This window comes from Vanellus vanellus, assembly GCF_965231255.1.
Source record: "Vanellus vanellus genome assembly, chromosome: 5".
Classification (NCBI taxonomy): domain Eukaryota; kingdom Metazoa; phylum Chordata; class Aves; order Charadriiformes; family Charadriidae; genus Vanellus; species Vanellus vanellus.
The window spans coordinates 55172702-55193136 of record NC_138910.1 but is presented as its reverse complement, the minus strand read 5'-3'; the positions used below and the strand labels follow the sequence as shown (position 1 = coordinate 55193136).

The window sequence follows — 20435 nt, the reverse complement described above, 5'->3', positions numbered from 1 at the left end:
GATAATGCATTGTGGCTCTTTATCTTAAGGTAGTTCCTCACCTTTTCTAGACTGTCACCTAGTGAGGTGGAGAGAGAAAGGAGAAGAGCTTGTAAGCTCTGCAGAACTGCAGTCCAAGGGGAGGGCTGGGGGAACAAAGGAAAACTCTACAGCGCCTAGCTTGTTCTCCATTCTTTTCCTTCTGCCTGTAGGGAGGTGGGGAATCATGGTACTAATCAATGATTAATGGTAAATACCCGTCCTTTAAATCCATACATATTACACTTTGGAGACTATTATTTATAGTCTATAACAAAACATATAGTGGTATATATTTAACTGTATCATCAGGGAAAATCTAAACAAGCAGTATTTTCAAGCTAAAACATTGTTCAGATGTCTAAGCTGTATACAATTCCTTTGTTGCCACAGCTTCTCATTCCTGTTAAACATCATAGAAGCATGAGCATAAAGAATTTTCAACAGGAAACATACCTGTCCAAAGTTTCCCAGAAGCGTAGAAATACTGGCCTGTCCAAGTGTCTTTTGTGGTAGCTTAGTTCTAACACTGTTACATCCCATTTCTGTACATTTGGATCCAGACGTACTTCATCATATTTGAGATGAAAAGCTTTAACTACAGGAAATGGGAAAACATTTAGTATACAAACCTGATGACTTTACAGTGTTGAATTATTAGTCAAAGAGAATTCCCTCTTTTTTTCAGAATATTCTGAGCCTGAGAACAAAATTAATGTGCCCACCTCTCAAGAAAGTCAACTAGTTAATAAAAGGCACTGAGCTAAATATATAGTGGTTGGTGGCCGCTATCAGGCTCTCTTGCTATTACAGGTTTAAGTGAAAGGGCAGACCCTATTTTTAGACTCTCAGATTCCAGGAGAACAGCAGACATTCAATGCCAATTCAAGCACATTTTCTTTGGGAAACAAAGATTTTCAGAAAGAACATCTTTGAACTGTTCAAGAATAAAGAAAAAAAAAAAAAAAAGAATTTCTGAGACCACTGAGAAGTAAGCCTGGCTATTTCCTGAAAGCCTATGAAGATGACTGACAGCAGAATGCCAGTGCCCCAAATGCTACACAAAGCATTCTGGGAAATTTAGTAACTGCCTACTTCCCCTGATCTGGTACTCACTTACACTTGGTAAAATATTAACAGTTATTTTGTTCTTGGGAAGTATTGTCACATGTGAATTATGTAAAGCCTAGCGTGAATACAGTGAGTATTAAAATCTTCTTGTGATTCTTCTTGATTTCCTTAGCCAAATCACAGTTTTGACATAATCCAGTGCAAAGTATTCAAGTCTTGTACAATTCCAATCTGGAAACCAATTTGATGCATTTTGTATTTTGGATATTACTGGAGAAGTAAAGCAGAGGCATTTGCAATCCAGAGAGACCTGGACAGGCTTCAAAGGTGGGCCTGTGCAAACCTCACGAAGTTCAACAAGACCACGTGCAAGGTCCTGCACATGGATTTGGGCAATCCCAAGCACAAATACAGGCTGGGTGGAGAATGGATTGAGAGCAGCCCCGAGGAGAAGGACTTGAGGGTGTTGGTTGATGAGAAGCTGAACATGAGCTGGCAATGTGCACCTGCAACGCAGAAAGCCAACCATATCCTGGGCTGCATCAAAAGCAGCATGGCCAGCAGGTCGACGGAGGTAACTCTGCCCCTCTACTCCGCTCTCATGAGACCCCACCTGCGGTACTGTGTCCAGCAGGGCCCCCAGCATAAGAATCATAGAATCGTTATGGCTGGAAAAGACCTTTAAGATAATCAAGTCCAACTGTTATCTAACTCTACCAGGCCCATTTCTAAACCATGTCCCTAAAGAAGGACCTGTTGGAGCACGTCCAGAGGAAGGCCACAAAGATGATGAGAGGGCTGGTACACCTCTCCTATGAAGACAGGCTGAGAGAGTTTGGGTTGTTCAGCCTGGAGAACAGAAAGTTCCAGAGAGACCTTATAGCAGCCTTCCAGTACCTAAAGGGAGCCTACAGGAAAGATGGGGAGGGACTCTTTATTTATTGTTGTTAATCTTAAATCTGTCACTCAGAAGCCAATAGTCACTATAAAAAGGTCTATTTTCTAAGGTGACTCCACAATGAAGCAACAGAGAACAGAAGTTTCTTTCAATGTTATCACACACCTTACAGTCAGAAAGCTGGACTGTGTGAGAAAAGTGCAGTGTGTATAAAAGCAAACTGGGCATAATTGTCATAACTCAAAGAAAATGTTCAGATCTATACAGGGGTCACATCCAGCTCACAAATTAGAAGCATCTGTATCTTATTAAACTTGCAAGTTTTTGTCAGACACCATATCTTATTTGTAAAACTTTTTAAGTGAAATACTAGGTGATTAATCTTCTGTCCAAAGTAGTAATGAAATCTGAAGACAGTCTGTAAACCTGTTATCTATGAAGTGTTATAATATACATTGTCTTTTCACCTTTTTTAGAAGCTTGCAAAGTAGATTTATACAGTAGCTATTTCTGAACCTCTTGTACAGACGACAGCTATGAGAAGATTTCCGCAAGCTTCCACAGGTCAGAAGAGAAGAATTGCAGAGGGTACATTAATAATTTTCCATCTGTGTGAAGACCTAAGCACCTGCATTCTCAACCACCCAAGTCAAGCGCACTTTGGCAGTACTCTGCCATAAGCTTAAACACCCCACAACAAAAACTTAGAGTAACAAACGCCAAAACACTTAAAAACAGAACATAAGAAAACCCTTACTTTTTGCAAAGATATCAACAGGTGATCCATCGGGCAAGAGCCAAGGCCAGCCTTTGAACTGCCAAGCAGGACCCTGTACAAACACTGCCACCACACGATCCCTGCGAACACAGAAAAAGATGGACATGCTGATGCTCTTGAACATCTAATTACATGTTTTCTTAATCAGGCAATATATCTTAGCATAGTTTCTTATTTTAGTGACAGCAGTATAGCACATTTAACAACCACACCTCCAGCACAATTGCTTTTTCTCTGCTAAGCAAAAAAATTTCGTGTGATTTTTCTGGACTTCTAGCTCTGTCCCTTTGCAGAATGCAGCTCACTCTCTCATGTTACATTTATAAGAAGTCAAACAGTGTTTATTTCTAGTCATTATTACTTTGCTTTTAACAAGTGCTCCAACATTTTAGATAATCTTCTACAAATAACACTGTAAACTGAGATGTATCAATTTAAAAGCCTTTATTCAGAATAATATTAACTTCTATTCTAAAAATTTATCAGAACAGACAGCTGCTAAATTTCTGCTTCCAGTTGCAAAGTGCATCATTTATTGTAAGGGTATGTAACCATTACCTACAGTCCAAGAAAATAAATTTGTGATTAAGATGAAGCTTTTACATTAATGAAATATTAAAAAAAAAAAGAAAAACAGCTTTGAGAAAACATGTCCTCCCACATGTTCTATCTTTCTTGAACATTTACATCATCCGACCACAGTTCCTACCTACTACAACAAATAATTACCTCCCTAATCTGAACCTCAAAGTCTACCAAATCCCAAATGGAAAAGAATAATCCAGGTGGAGTTTTTTTGTTTTTTAAAAGACAGATTAAAGCTTTGCTATTTAAAATGATGTCGCATGTTTTGTAATAGCTAACAGAATAAAAAACAAAACCCAAACCAACAGTGGCAACATGTTGATTTCTAGATACTAATATCTGATTCTCCACTGGATAAAAATAAGGCAAAAAACCACACCACTTCACCTCTTTGGTCAGAAGCACTATGGGAACCATTTTAGATGGTTCTTAAAGGTTTGATCACGAAACATTAAGTGTTATTTGATATCTAGAATTTCAAAACCACAGATTTCTGATTAATTCAAGTTCTCAATATAAAGAAAAATTAATTTAGGAACAGGACCTTTTCAAATTATTCCTCTCTATTAAAATCTATTTTAGAAGTTACAAAGCCACCAAAAATGTCATCGTGTGTGTCTAAAATCTTCACACTCGTGAGGAAGAAGTAAGAATGTTGCCTAATTCATTGCATCAAATAAAAAAAAGTTTCTCCAGAATTGTCTTGTTTAAAGAGAAATATGTTTTCATAGCATCAAAGAATGGGCTAAAGAGAAAATAACGTTTCCAGCTTTTACTTAAAAGTAAAAGCTATCTACAATTCTGTTTCCACAATTGAGGCTCTCCCTTCAGAAGTAAGCTTCCATCATTGAATCCAATTCAATGGATCTGATTCAATACTGAAACCACAGTTCAAGTCTTTACTGTTTGATGTGTTATCTTTCTTTATCTTAAACTATTAAAAAAACTAGAATGTCAAATGCTGAAGGCCTGCAAGCATATCTTCCCAACAGACTCTCATTCAGAAAGCAGGTGAGAAAGGAGGACTTTTCTCTCAGACCATGTTCCAGTGACTTGCACACTACAGTATCACGAACCAGAAAACTCATATGAATATTCCTATTTTAACTTCTGGAACATTTCAGGCAAACCTAATAAAAATAGTTGTGCTGCTCATACTGTTAAAATGTAGTGTTGCAATTTCTTAAGATCTTTCAAAGAAGTTTAGTTTCATATTATTTTCAGCTGAAGACTCCTATACAATTAATAATCAAATCCATTCTTATGTCCATATCTTTACTTCCTAGTGAATTTAGCAGCATTTTATTGGACCCCTCCAAACTCTGCATTCTCCTGGTTAAGAAATTTTCTAAAGGGGAAATCTATTTTACCAGTCTTGTGGCATAAGTTTCAGAGGTTGGTCTACTACTCGATACGGTACAGTAACGCTGACTGTAGTTCCCCCAGGCTGCATCTGATCCTTCCTTCTCTGTATTAGAGTTTCATTCTCTCGTTGACAGCCTTGTTTCTTCTTTTCATCTGATGGTACAAACCTTGGGGAATAAAGAAACATTCAGTAGACAAAAGCAATTTATTTGACGTAATCAGCAGGAAAAGTAACAACTTCATCAGAACTTTGCATTATTGGCAACAGTCACTGAAGCCATCATCTCATTTTCACTACGCCAAGGCTCCATCACTACTCGTTCAGAACAGCAAACAACCTAAGAATAATGTTTCATAAGCCCTTAAAACCAGTTGTACTAAAATGTCCTCTGTCCCTCAAAACTAAACCCAGACCTGTTATGCATCCATCGCATTCCTCACCTACCTTATCCCAATACATTTGCAGCTGAGAAGCCTCATCACAAGCCACTGAATGGCTATAACTCATCCTTTTTAGCGATCAAGGGTAACATGGGGAAGGTCAGGTACTAAGAAACACTGGCTTCCTGGAGCAAATTTTAGAGCTCCTGCTCTTGGAGCCATCAGAATTATGTTTTCTCAAGAAAGCTGAGATTTTTGGTCAAAAAGGTTTTTGAATGAGGTTTTATTTTTTTGGATGACGGTGATTTTACATTATCAATGATTCATCCAGTTACTATGATGTATGCTACTACAATTCTGGATTATTTCTTTTTTCCTAAATAGCTTCTCTGATAGGTTAAACACTTGGAAAATATGGATAATGTGATCCTCATGTCTTATGTAATCTCTGTATGACAAAACTAAATGCTTAAGATGTGACCCCCCTGAATGAATTACAGATCTTTTATTTTTCAGGCCCCCACCTTAAGAAAAAAGAAGCGAATTTTCATTTCAAGAGTCTCTTTTTTATGGTGATGATAAAATAAAATACACAGAACAGTTCTCAAAATTGTCCTCATAAATGTGAGAGTAGCATAAGCCTTTTTACTGATGAATCTCAGTGGATTTTGTCAGAAGGGAAGATAACAAAATCACGCATTTTATGGAACTAAAACTATTTCATAGAAAGGTAAGCTGATGCGACCAGTAGTATCACCTGCCAGGCCAGCAAAAGAGCAGAACTCAGTCCTACCTCCTCCTAATATTCTGTTCAGAACCACCCAGCTGTGCTACTAACACTGTTTGCTGCTGATATTTCATTTCCAAAACTTCTGATAAAAAGAAACATCATGTTTCACTTAATTGCAAAATTTAACAGAGTATGGGTGCTACATTTTAAAAACACAGTACTCTACATAATTGGTAAGATTTCTCTTCATTATAGTACAGATGGTGCTTTTTAAAAGTTTACTACATTTCTCGAACAAGTTGTTTGCACCATTTCTATTTGTTCTCTTCAATCTATTTCTATTTGAATACTAAAACCCAATTTGAATGTGCTTAAACAGGCAGACTGCACTTCCTAGTGCTGGAAAGATAGAAAAAAAGGAATGAAAAATGAAATATGAGGAATGAAAAATGAAATATGAGGAATGAAAAATGAAATATGAGGAATGAAAAATGAAATATGAGGAAGAGTTCATTATTCAGTCAACTTGAAAATACTGTTTTTTGCAAACATCTTATATCCACTGAGAAAATGGCAGCTTGGGGAAAAAAAAAAAAACCAAACATGTTTTAAGGCAGCACCTGGAAATTGTCAATAAACCTTCAAGCAAAACTATTTTATTTTCCTAACATAGATAAACAGATGAAGCCCCTTTCTACTCTTCATGATTTAACTGTGTTTCAAAACCAGAGTCACAACCAATGTCTGAAGTGTGCATCCAAATGCATACAATTGCACTGGAAAATTAAAAAAAACCTGCAAATGACTATGAATTAAAGTTGACTAATATTGCAAATATAGAAAAAGTATTACAGATGTTAAATAATACGCTATAAATTAAATTATGATTATCTGTCTAGTACACGTAAAACACCACCATTCTAAAGAAAATATAGACAAAAGCGCTATACAGGATACAGTGGGAAAAAGTACACTTAGGCCACCTAGAATATTATAAAAAACCCAACATTAAGACAGTAATTTCACCAATAATTGAAGTAATTAGAAAATAGTTAATATTTACATATCTTTTATCTACCACAACTGACTGACACATAATCGCGTGCTACACACAAGTGTTCAACACAGTTCTTCTTTGGAAAAAGCTATGTGACATCAGCATTAAGTATTTCTAGTGAAGTTGCTAATTTAAAAACTCAAAAGCGAGTTGCAACTTTAATCATGAGCATACCTAATGGTCTGTCCTGCCAAAATGTTGCACGCTTTGCTTTGCCAATGCTAACTGATAGAAAACTCTGTTTTATAACTTAAAACGAGGATTTGCTTGGTGGTCTTGAGCTTTTAAGAAAGCCATTCATGAGTCGCTCCTCACCCATCAGAACTAAGGAATCTGGGCTGGAAAGATGGAAATAAAATGTTTGGGTTCTGGTTTTGGTTGTTATGGGTTTTTTTAAAATAATTTTAAAAATTACAACATCCACTTCCTTCCCTGCCTCCAAACTCCCTTTTACCCCAGTGGCAAGGTCTATATGAAAAGCCAGAATCACCTAAAATGGTGGGGAGTTTGAGATTTTTGGTTTTTCTTACATGTCCCATGTACTGAATGAGAACAAACTCTTACACAATATGTAAATAAAAAAATGAATAGCCATACGTACATTACAGTGATAACCAAATATTCACATGAGCGGCAACCTAGAAGGTCACATTTTTAATTTAATTTGTAAATGTGAGAAAGCAAACACATTTTAAGTGGAAAGAGGAAACCTAGCCACCCCTATCTAATTAGGCAAGAAGCAATAGTGCTATTTTACAGAGTCTAACAATTTTACCACCGTATCTGAGACCCCTCAAAGTTGGTCGAAACAGGCATTGTCAATTCTGCTTCTAGCTTTAAATGTTTCTGCATTTAAGAATTCATTTCAACACTGGTTTATTGACAGTTTCTCTCCATTTCAGCTAGAAACTGCGTTATAGCCATTAAGGCACCACTCAGTTGTGCCTCAGTTATGCATCTTCTAGACAATAGCTTTAGTTTCATTTACTGTAAAAATCTGAATGTTTTAACTCATTTCTCCAGGACAGCACATGAAATATCTTGTTATCTGAATTTTCTGAAGAAAAAAATATCAATGAGCAAATTCACATGGAAGAATAGAGAAGACGACCGTCAAAGAAAGCAGTGAAGAAAATGCTTACATATACGTACACACACAGAGCACAGGAATAAATGACAGTTTACAGAAAGTTTAGGAAATATATGCTTGCATTTCCAGGACCCATCGATTCAGTAAGTATAATAAAAGCCCTGTGCTCAAGAATTGAGAATCAATAGAAATTACTGTATGATTCTAAATATGATCATGGCTTACTCCATCACTACCTGGACATAAAAACAAGCTTAAGAAATCTGAGTATTAAGGAAAGCAGAAAAAAAAACAGCATCTCTCAGGAATTATTTGCTACAATACTATAGCTGGTGGCTTAACTACACATTTGTACTTGACACCTTTTTCATCATCCAACACCCTAGAAATGTGTTCTGAATTCTGACTGTGTACGAGCTTACATTTTTTTGTTGCTTCTCCAGATTACTATTCCTTAGGGGGGGGAAAAAAAAAAAAAACAAAACACAAACCCAGCAAACCTGTATCTACTTAGAATGCATATATACCCCTACTAGGAAATTAATAGCACTCAATTCTCTTGCTGTTAATTGCCAAAATCATTATTCACATAAAAACTGGTGCACGTTCTCCCTTCACAGAGGCAGCAGGTCCCTTTCCTAAGGTAACAGGCAAAGGATTGAACAAGATCAAATTATGGGAGGTAACTGGTAAGATACTATCCACTGAACTGCCAGAGCTGATCACGCCTGGGCTCTAAACTTACATCAATTGCTAGCATTAAAACACTTTCACTGAGGTCAGGTCAGCACTTTCTGGCCCCCAATTCAGACATACTGAAAAACGCATGGACAGACAATAAGCCAACTCCAACGCTGGACAGTAACTGAGATCACTGTAATATACATTTGATTATGTTTAGAACTGGAGACTTATTTTTACAACACCCTCAATATTTTTGTCAGATTACAGTATCAAAAGCTTCCTACACTTATTTTTGCAAAAGAACAAAGTTTTTTTTTTTGTAATACATCATCCCCAAATCTTTCAGATAGCTCGCTCAATATCAACTCAGTGAGTTGCCTGGCTGCATATGGCGAAACATATCATGAGTAAAAGCATCATCATCATAAAAATACATAATCATCATCTAATCATTTACATCTGCTTGATGTAATTCCTGCTTCGCTTTTGATCCATGTAAATCGTAAGTTTTGCCTCTGAAAAGCCTAACTTCAGATATTCTCAAATACTTACTCTGGAAAGCCAGATTTTACACAATAATTATGATATCCAGTGTTGCATTCAGATAGTGAATAAGAATAAAGTGTGTGGTATGAAACATTTTTTAAGAAGCTTTGCAATATAAAGTATTGCAGTTCTGATTTTAAATGAATTTCTATATTTTTAATATTTTAGAAGCTCTTCCTTTATATCTTGTACTTGGCTGCTTAGAAAAAACCTTTCTAAAAAAGGTTATCAAGAATATTTGCATATTATACAGCATGTGAATTGTATATATTACAATTATATATAGAAATGTCCCCCTACAAAACCCAAGTTGCGATAAATATATCCAACAGACAAACTGGGTATCTTAAAAAAAAAATATCTTAAACCTGTAACATGCTTCCAGTTTTTCATTATATATATATATATTTAATTCTACTCATGATAGCTTTCCTGCTTTCCATATTCTCTACCTCAAAAGAGAGCATAATGTGTGTGTGATGAATTAAACATGCTAAGCATCACACAAATGTCAGCCAAATTTGGCAAGTAAAAAAAACCCCAACTCACTACAGAGCCATGAAAAGGGTTACTAAAAATGCTGGTGTAATTAATAAGTTTCTTTCAGTCCTTGCCAATTGAGTTTAACACCTACCATAGTACTGGATGAAGAAGACTGTTCTGTTCATTTTACAACAACCAACCTAAAATATCTGCCAACGATACCACAATTACTTTTTCTCATATCCAAAGTGACAATGCATTGCAGTCCAGTTACTTACAAAAAAAATCCAGCATCCGAGACAAAAAATATCCGAAAAGATAGGAATTCCCAGCTATGACTAAGATTTGATTTTAAGTGGTTTGATCACTAATTACAATTTCAGCTTTGTTGCTTATTTTGTTTTAAGAAACATTTAAATGAGGGGAATCACAAAAGTCAATTTATGAAACCCAAATACTCATTCTTTATTATCACACACTTCAATGAACTGCACTGCCTTAGGTATCAGACAAGGAAGAAAAAGTTGCCCTGTAAACATGGGCATGTCACACATATATCACAGCTTCTGTACCCTAACAACCCTGGGGGCCTCATTCTCCCAGAGTTCTCCTACATTCCTTTTCTCCTACAATCCTTAGCAGTTTGGCTCGTACTCTTCCAGCTCCAAAAATCCCTTCTCCTTGTGCTCTATCACTGATCTCTTCTGATGGCTAATACAAGCAGCTAATTACCTATAGAAATGCAAAAAATTCAAATCTGCCTGCATCTTCCTAAGCAGGGGTAAGGAAAGGATTACTAATTTGGGTGTCTTTTCTATCTGGACAATATTTCTTTATTCCAAAACTTGTGGCAATGGCATGTCTTCCAAATCTCTACTCTTCCTGTCAAATTCAGCTGAAAGTGGGGAATGAGTTAAAGGCAGCAGCGACTTAGAGGCAGAAATTAGATAAGTCTTCTTTCCTTGGAAAACCACCATATATCTATCAATCACACTCCACATCAAGGCTAGTTCTATACTCTGCATACTTGAACAGTAAAAACAAACCCTGCAGCCATTCCTAAATAAACTACTTCAATAAATTTGAATGCAAAAAAATACAGGCCAGGTGGCATATTTTCTAGAAGAGTGCTAGAACTGCCATGGCTGAATTAATATTTTGCTCTTCTGAATTCTGCTATTGCATTCCTGATTCATTAACATACTTTTGTTTCTTCACTTTTTCTTTCCTACTTCTTAACTACATCAGTGCCCTTCTTTGACCCCTCAAATTTAATTTCATTTTTTTCTGGATCATGTTCTTTGCACTCTAGCTATCAGCCTCCTCCTGGGGCAGGTCTTTACAAGTTAACTGTAGCTCTACCGCAGAGCAGCTGAAAATAGCGCAAGCCTCCTGGCACAGATATACTTAGACATGTCCTATAGGTGCTTTATTCCATTATAGGTATTCCTGTACCAGAAAGTCATAAGTTACATAGATGTAAAATCCAGGGCTTTTACTTACGAAATTTTTTCTTAAACATAAAAACCCACATAAACAAGCAACATCCTCTGTCAACACAATTATATCAGTCCAGAAACTGCTTGCACATTAAACTAGAATGTTAAAAGCCGGCCTTCTCTCTGATTAAATATTTCAGAAGAGGCACCAAGAGTTCAGTACACTTACTGGATCTTTGATGATACGTGGCAGTAATCTAGGAACTAGAAATAGCTGGAGATCAGAAGGCACCCAGTATCTCACAGCACAGTTCAAAAAAATTCTAGGGCAACTCCAGTGAAAGCTGTAGCACCATAATAAGGACAACCTATTTTTGAAGAAAAGCAGTGTATAGTCTCAAAAAGGACAAGCAAAGTACTGAAGGTGGAAGAAAGAAGAGCTCTCCATTTTTTGAACATACCATTGCAGACAGTCTGTAACAGTGTATTTCTCTGTGAAAATGACAGTCTGTTTCAGAGAAATTAACTGGTATTAACAGACAGGCAACTCTAAATGCCATGATCTGTTGGACAAGCAGAAAGATGTTTTGGGGGTTTTGTTTGTTTGGTTGGTTTTTGTTTTTTACCATAATAGTGAATTTTACCTTACCATGAAGAAAGTGTTGATTGCATTCAGCCGTAATGAATTAAATCTTAGAACCAGATGTGTGATGCAAGCAACAACTTTTAGCGACTTAATATTTCACTGAATGAATACTTAATGACGATGCCTTACTCTTATTTTTGTTGTATGTGAACTTCAAAAAAAAAAAAAAAAAAATCTTTATTTACACAGCCAGCTGACCTGCTCAGCTGATACAGTCGTTTAGCTAAAACAGATGCCACCCTCTGATCCCCTTCTCCTTTATAATAATTGTGGTCATTTCCTGAAATCTTTTCTGAGGTCCATGAGCACATTGTCCTTACTCATCTTCTCGAAGTCTTCTTCCATTGTAAGGGTTCGCTGATCACATGTGTGCATCTATGTTACATAAAAGAAAACCACTACAGACTTTAAGACTTTCTTTTCAACCCGCCCGTTTGGCCCACAGGTCATAACTGTGCAAAAATTCTGAAAATAAGTTTTTGCTTTTTTCCTACTATTCAGGAGTCAGTAATTTCTTTTATACTCTGGTCTGCAAAACTAGCTTTTTATGAGACAGCAGACACTCCCTCTTGCTTAATTACCAATTTGGTACTAGTATACCTTTATATTTGAAAACCATTTTGTATACAGTATGTTCTAATCAGCTACTTACTTCAGATCTTGCAGAAGGTCCTTTGCATTAAGCATCGTTATTAGAGAGGTTGTGGCTGCTGGAATAATGATTATGGGAGTTCGAGATCCTGTAGAGATAATAAAGTTAATTTGCCTGTGGGTTTTTATTGTTGTTGTTGTGGTTTTGGTTGTTGGGGGTTCCTCCCTCCCCCTTTTTTTATTAAAGGAACTGTGCATAAAAACAAAACTCTTGTTTAACAGATCAAAATCACTGAAAAATATTCAAGGAAAATTGTAGTAAGTCTTTTCTAAACTGAAGGTTTTCATTCACAAAAAAAAAGTGTACCTCTGTCAGGAGTCTCTAAATATAGCTAGGACCCATATTTAGCAAAAGAAAACCCTGTTGGCATTCCACTGGCTGTTTATATTGTTGCTGGTAGTTCCAGCAAAAGATAGAGTGGGCACAACTCACACAAAAATGAAAAGGATTGTGTATCTAAAATCGCCTCACCTTTTTTCTGGTTTGGAGGTGGTCTTGCTTGAGAAACTGAGAAAAAACAGAAAATATGGCACAATGACTAATATGTAAATACAAATGTTGTCATGAAGCAACATTTCAATGCTTTAGTTGCAGGACTGAACAGAGAAGAGTCACACTATAGTCATTAGATCATTTTCACAGATGCAATACACAGTTGAAGAAGGGATTTATAAATTGGGTCTCAGTATGCAGAAGACAAACAGCTTTTGACCATCTGAAACGGATGTTGGGACAGTTGAGTCACACTCCCCTAATTTTACTGAAACTAGTCATCCTTGTCCATTTTCCTCAAAAGGTCGGGGCAGTATAGCACTGACAAAAATTGCCAGCAATCTTGAAAAAAGCTGCTTGTAGATCTTCAGTTCAGTGGTGTCGAACCAACAGGAGGACTGTTTCACAATAAACTAATCTTTACAGACCCTCACCTTTTCATTAGCAGTTATTATTGTAGATGATATTTGTAGAATTTAGCTATCAACAATCCAAATCTGAATTTCAGGCTTACTCACGTTAATTTTTGGATTGTGGTTTTTGAGTTACATAAGCAATTTGGGTGCCAGAAACAATGAAACTTGACAGATACAGTAGCACTCAAGCAAAAAAAAAAAAACCCAAAACCAAAAAAAAAAAACCCATCAAAAAAACCCACTCCCAAAAACCCACACAAACAGGTAAAAAAAAAAAAACCAAACACCCCCAAAAACCCAACAAAAACAACCCCAACCAAAACCCTTGAGCAACCCACCAAAAGAACCCCCACCGATCAAAAACACACAAGCAAACAATACTGGCCAGACAGAAAACAAAGAGTGTGACCTGTTCCCCCAGTAAAAATGTTTCCACTTCAGTCTTCCACATTGTGACCTCCTCAGTTTGGGAGATACTTCAGTGCAAAGTTGGAAGAGCATATTTGTTTCTTCACTTTAGTGCTATTACTGAAAAACCTGGCTTCTTCCAAATAAACATTTTCTAGTTCAGTTTTCGTGAATCCTAACTTAAGGAAAAAACTGTTGTGCTTTATCGTTATCATCACTTGTGTTTATCCTAATTCACAACATTAGAAAATGGTGAGTAGTAGAAACATTGATGCAGACTAACTGAAGTCTCAACTGCTACTATGCATGACAAATTTCATTAATTGACTTCCAGTTTCATAGCACCAACTTGTTCATGTTTATTTATGACCAACTGTTTCAGAAACTGGCTAGAACAGTATAAATATTCACAACACATAGTTGCCATTGTTGAAATATTGAGACCATATCCTTAATTATCTTTTCCTGACACTGTCAAATGCACAGATATAATTGGTGACACTATATTGAACTACATGAACTTTACCTACCCAGTGAATCTAGGTTTATCCTTAACATTAAACAGTTCCTGAAATATATATGGGGAGGATCTGTAAGAAATTTGATAGCTGTACCAAGACACATTAGTAGAAAATTAGGTACTGCAGAAAGGTGCACAAAAAAAATAGATTAAAAGCATATCTCATATGCATTTTTTCAAATCAGTATTGTACAACTGTTTCGTTCAATTCAACTAATGCTTCTATGTGCAAATCAGCAGCCCCCTGGAAATTGCACATTTTAAATACTTTGACTGCTAAGAACCAAGTAACTTTTTTTTTTTTTTTTAAAGTTCCAAACCCCGAAATATCCTAGAACAGGCAGAAAGATAAGGTTTGGGTTTTGGTTTTTTTTGTTTGTTTGTTTTGTTTTTTGTTTTTTTTTTTTTTTATGAAGGAAGCAGTACATACTTCCTTCAGACTATACCTCTTCATTCTCTCTTCAACTTACAATATAGAGGCAAGATAATAGATTAGATTGGCCTTAGAGAAGGGCCATATCAGTATAACCTGTATATGCAAGAAAAAAAAACCAAAACAAACCAAAATACTTCTGCCACTTTATGACTATGAAGTTACAGCTAGCAGTAGGGACCTGTGACAATTCAGTCATATTTCTGCTCTTGCCACTTCTACCCTTTTCATGCTGCTGTCTGTCAACTCCATTTGCATTATTATGCTTAACGGGGCTAGTGAGATAAATATGACAGGCAGCATGACCTTTCTGGTACCAAAATAACAAAACAGAAGAATCTGTGCACAACAGCATTCAGGTATGCTGAGAATATTCAATATTAGAATAGATTTGGGGAGGAGGGAAGGGGGAATAATTTTTACAATAGTAAATCTTAGCATTAAACCCTACTAATAAGTCTCAAGGAATTAGCAAGGCACACATTGAAAGCATTTAATAGTCTCAACAATAATATACAGTACTCTAGCATTACTTCTAGAAAAAGTATATTAATTTTAAGAGGTAGCTTTGTTTCCAGATGTCCAAAATGTCCCCTTTCCAATGCCTTCATAAACAACAACCATCATGTTGTTATTAAATAACACCTTTCACTCAAGACTTCCTTCCACCAAACTAGAAATTCTAATAGTATGTAAACTAGGTGCAGATACGCACACAGCCGTTTAGAAATACTGATCTTCTCATATACTGTCTGTACCCTTACACTCTTTTGAAGTCTCTAATGGTTTCTAATCAAAACACAACAAAGTACCTATATCATTCTATCTTTGAATCTAAATTGAGATTCAATCTGACATACAAAATTAATTTTAAAGTCCACTAATTGGAATTAAAATGCCAGTTGATGACCCTGGCCCTATTACAAATACCTTATGTGCTAAGAAGTGTGAAGAAGTGATGATAACGCATTCAGAGAAAGACATTTCTGATATATTAACAACAGAATTAATAATATATCTCTTTCTGAGATTAGCTTTTCTATTTAGGTTGTTTCTTCTTGAAGTATTAAGCAGTTATTATATATTTGAGCTGGCATTTGTGAACTACCAAGCTGACAACCAAGAAGTTTGTCACTTTTTAATTTCATTAGCGCATCCTTTCAAAGGGATAATTGGACAACAGACCAAAGAGAATGAACCCAAGCCCCAGACCCTGAACCATTTCAATTCGAGTTATGCACGGCATAACGTTAACCAAAAAGTTATGTGTTATTGCCAATACATATGCAGTTAAAGGCCACAAATACATGATCCTCACTTCATTCTTCAGCTAACTAGAGTCTTCAATAGTACTTTGAAGCTCATACTTATTTGGGACAGAAGCACAAATGAAAGTAAGTTACCTTACCTGGTCGTGGTACAGGCTGTGCTGCTGGAGTTTGTGTTTTCCGAGCAGAAGCACCTTCCTTTTAAAAGACAGAAGAGGTAACATTAATGGCTGGCCTTCTTGTCATGTACGTGTTTTTTTTTTAAATGAACACAGAGCTACAGAGGGTATCATGAAAACGAGGGCAATACATTTCCATTAAAGAGGAGAAAGAAAATAATGAATATATTCAAAACTCTTTACTGATTCTGTTTCAGACTTGGGGAAGACAGACAACCTCATAAGCATAAGCTTTTAACAGGTTTACATTAACCATCAAATGCCAATCAGAAACTTTTTTCATATAGTCAAAGAAACCTTTTCTCTTTATAGCAACATTTCATTTTACCTATGATCACTTTCACAACGGGTTAATAACTTAAACGTAACCAATTGACTACAGAAATTTCGAAACAAGTTCTGCTTATGCTCTCGATGGAAAACTAGGACCAAGAAATTGCAATGCATTCCTGCCTTGAAGAGTTTTAGTGCCCAGAAATAGCATTCTCATAATTAGTTCTGCTCATGCCTTATCCAATTACCTTAATGTAACAAACAAAAGACTTGCACTACTATTTATTCTTGTTAACTCCGCAGAGTCAACACGCCATGGAAGAGAACAATGAGGTCACACACGTCTGGTTCCAAAGCAACACTGAATTCCTGCAAGAACAAATTCTCTTCTCTGTTACTTCTGTGAAACCTCACTGAACAAAATATATACTACTAACAATATTACCAACGCTGTAAAAAAAAAAAAAAAAAAAGAAAACAACTACACATTCCAGCTACTTCAATTCGCAAGGCTGACAGAAAACCTGCTAACATGAAACCATGAATTTTATCTGAGAATGACTGAAACACTATGTGAAGTGTACCCTACAACTGTGAGACACTCAGAAAGGTCACAGATCCCACCCTGGGAAAAACCTGTTTCAACGTACTCCAATACGGCATTATCACATTTGTGTGTCCATGCATAAATAGCAGTAAGTTCTTTATTTCAAAACTAAAAAAGCTAATGAGCACGGGACTAAATGCAAGCAGACTCAAGTTCCGTGATTTAAATTACACCTAAAGAAAATGCTTTTAAGTCTGTACCATGAAAGTTAAAACTGTTTTTATCTCAAGAACTGTGAAGTACAAATAGAAGAAAGGATCACTTGACAAGCCCTCAGAAAACACAAATTTACTCAAAGTATCTCTTCCCCGAGCTTTAGTCAAAGCCACCCATGATTAGTTACAATAGGCTGGAGCTGACATTTGGTACAGTGCGCAGCTTTTGTAACTTTTACAGTCAGCAACCTCCTATTAATCTTCAGTATAAGGATTTAACCCCCCATTGCAAGAAACGGATTAAACTCGGATTTCTCCTGCACTCTTTTCTGCTTATTAAAATACCAAATGTAGGGCACTTGAGTCAGTAACTGTTATTTTAAGACTTACTTTTTTAGTATCCGAGAAAAGGTATTTTTGCCAGTGTCCTTTTACAATAATTACTCAGAAAATGATAAAAATCAAAATACCACACTGTAAAGGAAGAGCAGCAGGAAAGGCTAACTACCTTTGAGGAGCCTTGTGACTGAGAAACAGCAGTTACTTGAAACAACCTTTCTTTTAACCAAGAAAGTGGAAATAAATCATTTCGCATCTGTTTCTACAGAAAAATGTAATTTTTCCGTGTGAAAAGACTGTTCCTGTGGTGCATTAATTACCCAATTGAAGAAATACCAAGAATTCTCCCGTAACATTTCCTTATATTCACAGCACTTCATGAAATGGAAAAAAATAACCCCTGTTAAACTAAAGAAACGTCACTTCCTGTGATGCTACGTTTCAAGTTTCTAAATCCAATTCAGTTTGCTTGGCTGCTTAACTATTACTGCCTGCAGCACCACAAATCCATTCCTCTTTTCCTCTACAGAATCAGTAATGCAAGTTTTCTGTCTCCCCTTCCACTTATTCAGTGCCTCCAATGTCCCAAACCCACCCCGCAGGTCCTATGGCAGCTGCAACAAAGGGAGGAAACCAGGAGCTGCTGCAGAGATTCTGGAGTTTTGGTTACAATTCGTTCCAACAATTTCCAAAATCACAACCAAAGCCTTGCTTTGGTTTCCATGTAACTTGTGCTCATGATTTCTCTCTTCACCACAATTTCCATAAAGCACCAGAATATACATAGAATCAAGCCTAACAAAAAAAACGGCAAATGATCTATTTGGGAGTTTTTCCATACTTTCCTCTAAATTGTCTTCTCTAAAGTGATTGAAGGGAAACTTAGTGCAGAAGCCTAAAAGGAAAAGGCAGAGCTTTGAGAACATTGCAACTGAAACCAAAGCAAATCCCCAAAACAACAACAAATCACATTAAAAAAAAAAAAAAAAGAAAAACAAAACCAAAAAAAAACCCCAAAACAACGAAACAAACCAAACCAAAACACACACATGAAAATATCTGATTAATGGTAGGAAATAAATTCATTTAAATAAGTAGACACAAAAGACAGCTACCACTTCCACACCTATGACCTTTCTATTTGCAAGAACAATGTCTGCAAATCAATAAGTGATGGAGGCCACGGCTTTCAGTTCTGTAAATCACTGCCTTAGACTGCAATAATTTCATGGATGAACCGCAGCTCACAGCTCCTGATATTCTGGCATCTTAGCACAGCAGCTCAGTTGTCACCTACTGATGGCATAACATCCATTCTTTGTAACTGATTTACATCTTTCTATGATTATCAGTGACCTAATCACCACCTCCTATTATGTAAAAACTGTAGACAATGTTGCAAAGGAAGCTCTGATCAATATTTCAAGCCCGCAGTTCTTAAATGGTTGGTAAGGAGAAAAGTATGCTATTAACATGAGGAAAAAACAAGAGTGCAGAGCAGTCGTGGTTGACAAGATACAGTTAGTCGAGAAGAAAAACTGCTTTCAATAAGCTTTAATTAGCAGGATAATTTTGCTAACACACATTTCACACTGTTCTGAAAACAAAAGATGCTGAGCTTAGATACAAAACCTAATATTTTTCAAAATAATTTACAGGTATAAGTTTTTCCTACCACACCACAGTGATTTATGATACAAGCTCTGTTAACAAGGCAGGTATAGCCACAGAGAACTACACGACAGGATTTGTCCCAGAGAAAAAGAAAGTTAAGTTGATGGAGTAAACTTCATTGTTGGTTCATTCAACCACACAAAGTAAGCGCTGCTGGTAATTAATGGCATGTTACCTACTCCCAGGCAACTTCTCTTTTACATGGTTTAACTCCTTGTAAAGACAGTGGCTTATTTCTCAGTGAGCGCACAGTAAGACATTTCAAATCTTCTAATGTGAAGTTTTTAATGTTAATTTTACTCTTAAGTAACTAGCACACTGCAAATTCAAACTCCAGTTAGGGGAGCTTTTGTTTGCGCAGCTGTACCCTAAACATCAGAAGCAGCAAAAATCACTGTTAAGCTATTTAAAGAACATTAATTTCCTCAAAGTTTCTGAACACTTAACAGTTTTGCTCGAAGATGACATACCTAATTCTTATGCATAAGCCGTTTGAGACTGTTAAGGAGTATATTATGAATATTCATAAGTTGAAACTAATTTAGTAACAAAACCATGTAATTTGAAAAATACAAATCTTCCTTAAGACGACCACTTAACATTGTATTTTAATCGAGAACATATTACTTGGTTTAGTTGAGCTAATTTACCATAAAAGGTTATATATAGTTTACTTATGATTTACATTAAATATATGAGTATTTAACCATTCAGAAGCAACAACCTGACATAGGGTGAAATCAGGAAAACAGATAGCAAAAGTGTCATACTTCCCTGAATTTCACTACTTCGTTTACAGATACACCACTGTATATATTTTGCAGTGGAATTCATTCCATTTCAGTACTAATGTTTCCTATCACATTAGACAATTACAAAATGTCTGCTCCATAACTGTTTTTATTTTAGTGTATGCCTTCTCCTACTCAGCATTGTGCCACCTAAACAGCTAAAAATACTGGGTTCCCAACCCAGCGTGTGAATAGAAAACAGATTAGTACATGTGAAAAAAAAATTAAAAAAATCCAGATTCTCACTTATAGTCAAACAAGGAAAAAAAACCCCATACCCTGAAGGATGATTGACTTGATTATTGTATGCCCTGGTAATTAAGCTTTTGGTGTGTTCTTCCCTTTCCTCATGTCTTCATACAATTTCTGTGTTTGTCTTAAAAAAAAATAATAAAAAAAATCAGACACTGCTATGTGCTCTGCTAAGTTTTGTGAGAGTAAACTATGTTTACAATAA

At 36.1% G+C, this 20435-nt stretch overlaps 1 protein-coding gene across 1 annotated transcript in view; it reads right to left on the bottom strand.

Moving 5' to 3' along the window:
- Positions 1 to 20435, bottom strand: part of CDC73 (cell division cycle 73) — a gene marked incomplete at its 5' end in the record, with an annotated part of 110214 nt that overhangs the window by 3568 nt on the left and 86211 nt on the right. The window contains 6 exons of the mRNA XM_082484334.1: positions 475 to 616; positions 2745 to 2845; positions 4721 to 4882; positions 12424 to 12511; positions 12895 to 12930; positions 16101 to 16158. Coding sequence (XP_082340460.1) covers positions 475 to 616; positions 2745 to 2845; positions 4721 to 4882; positions 12424 to 12511; positions 12895 to 12930; positions 16101 to 16158 — 587 coding nt within the window. The remainder of the gene's footprint in view (positions 1 to 474; positions 617 to 2744; positions 2846 to 4720; positions 4883 to 12423; positions 12512 to 12894; positions 12931 to 16100; positions 16159 to 20435) is intronic.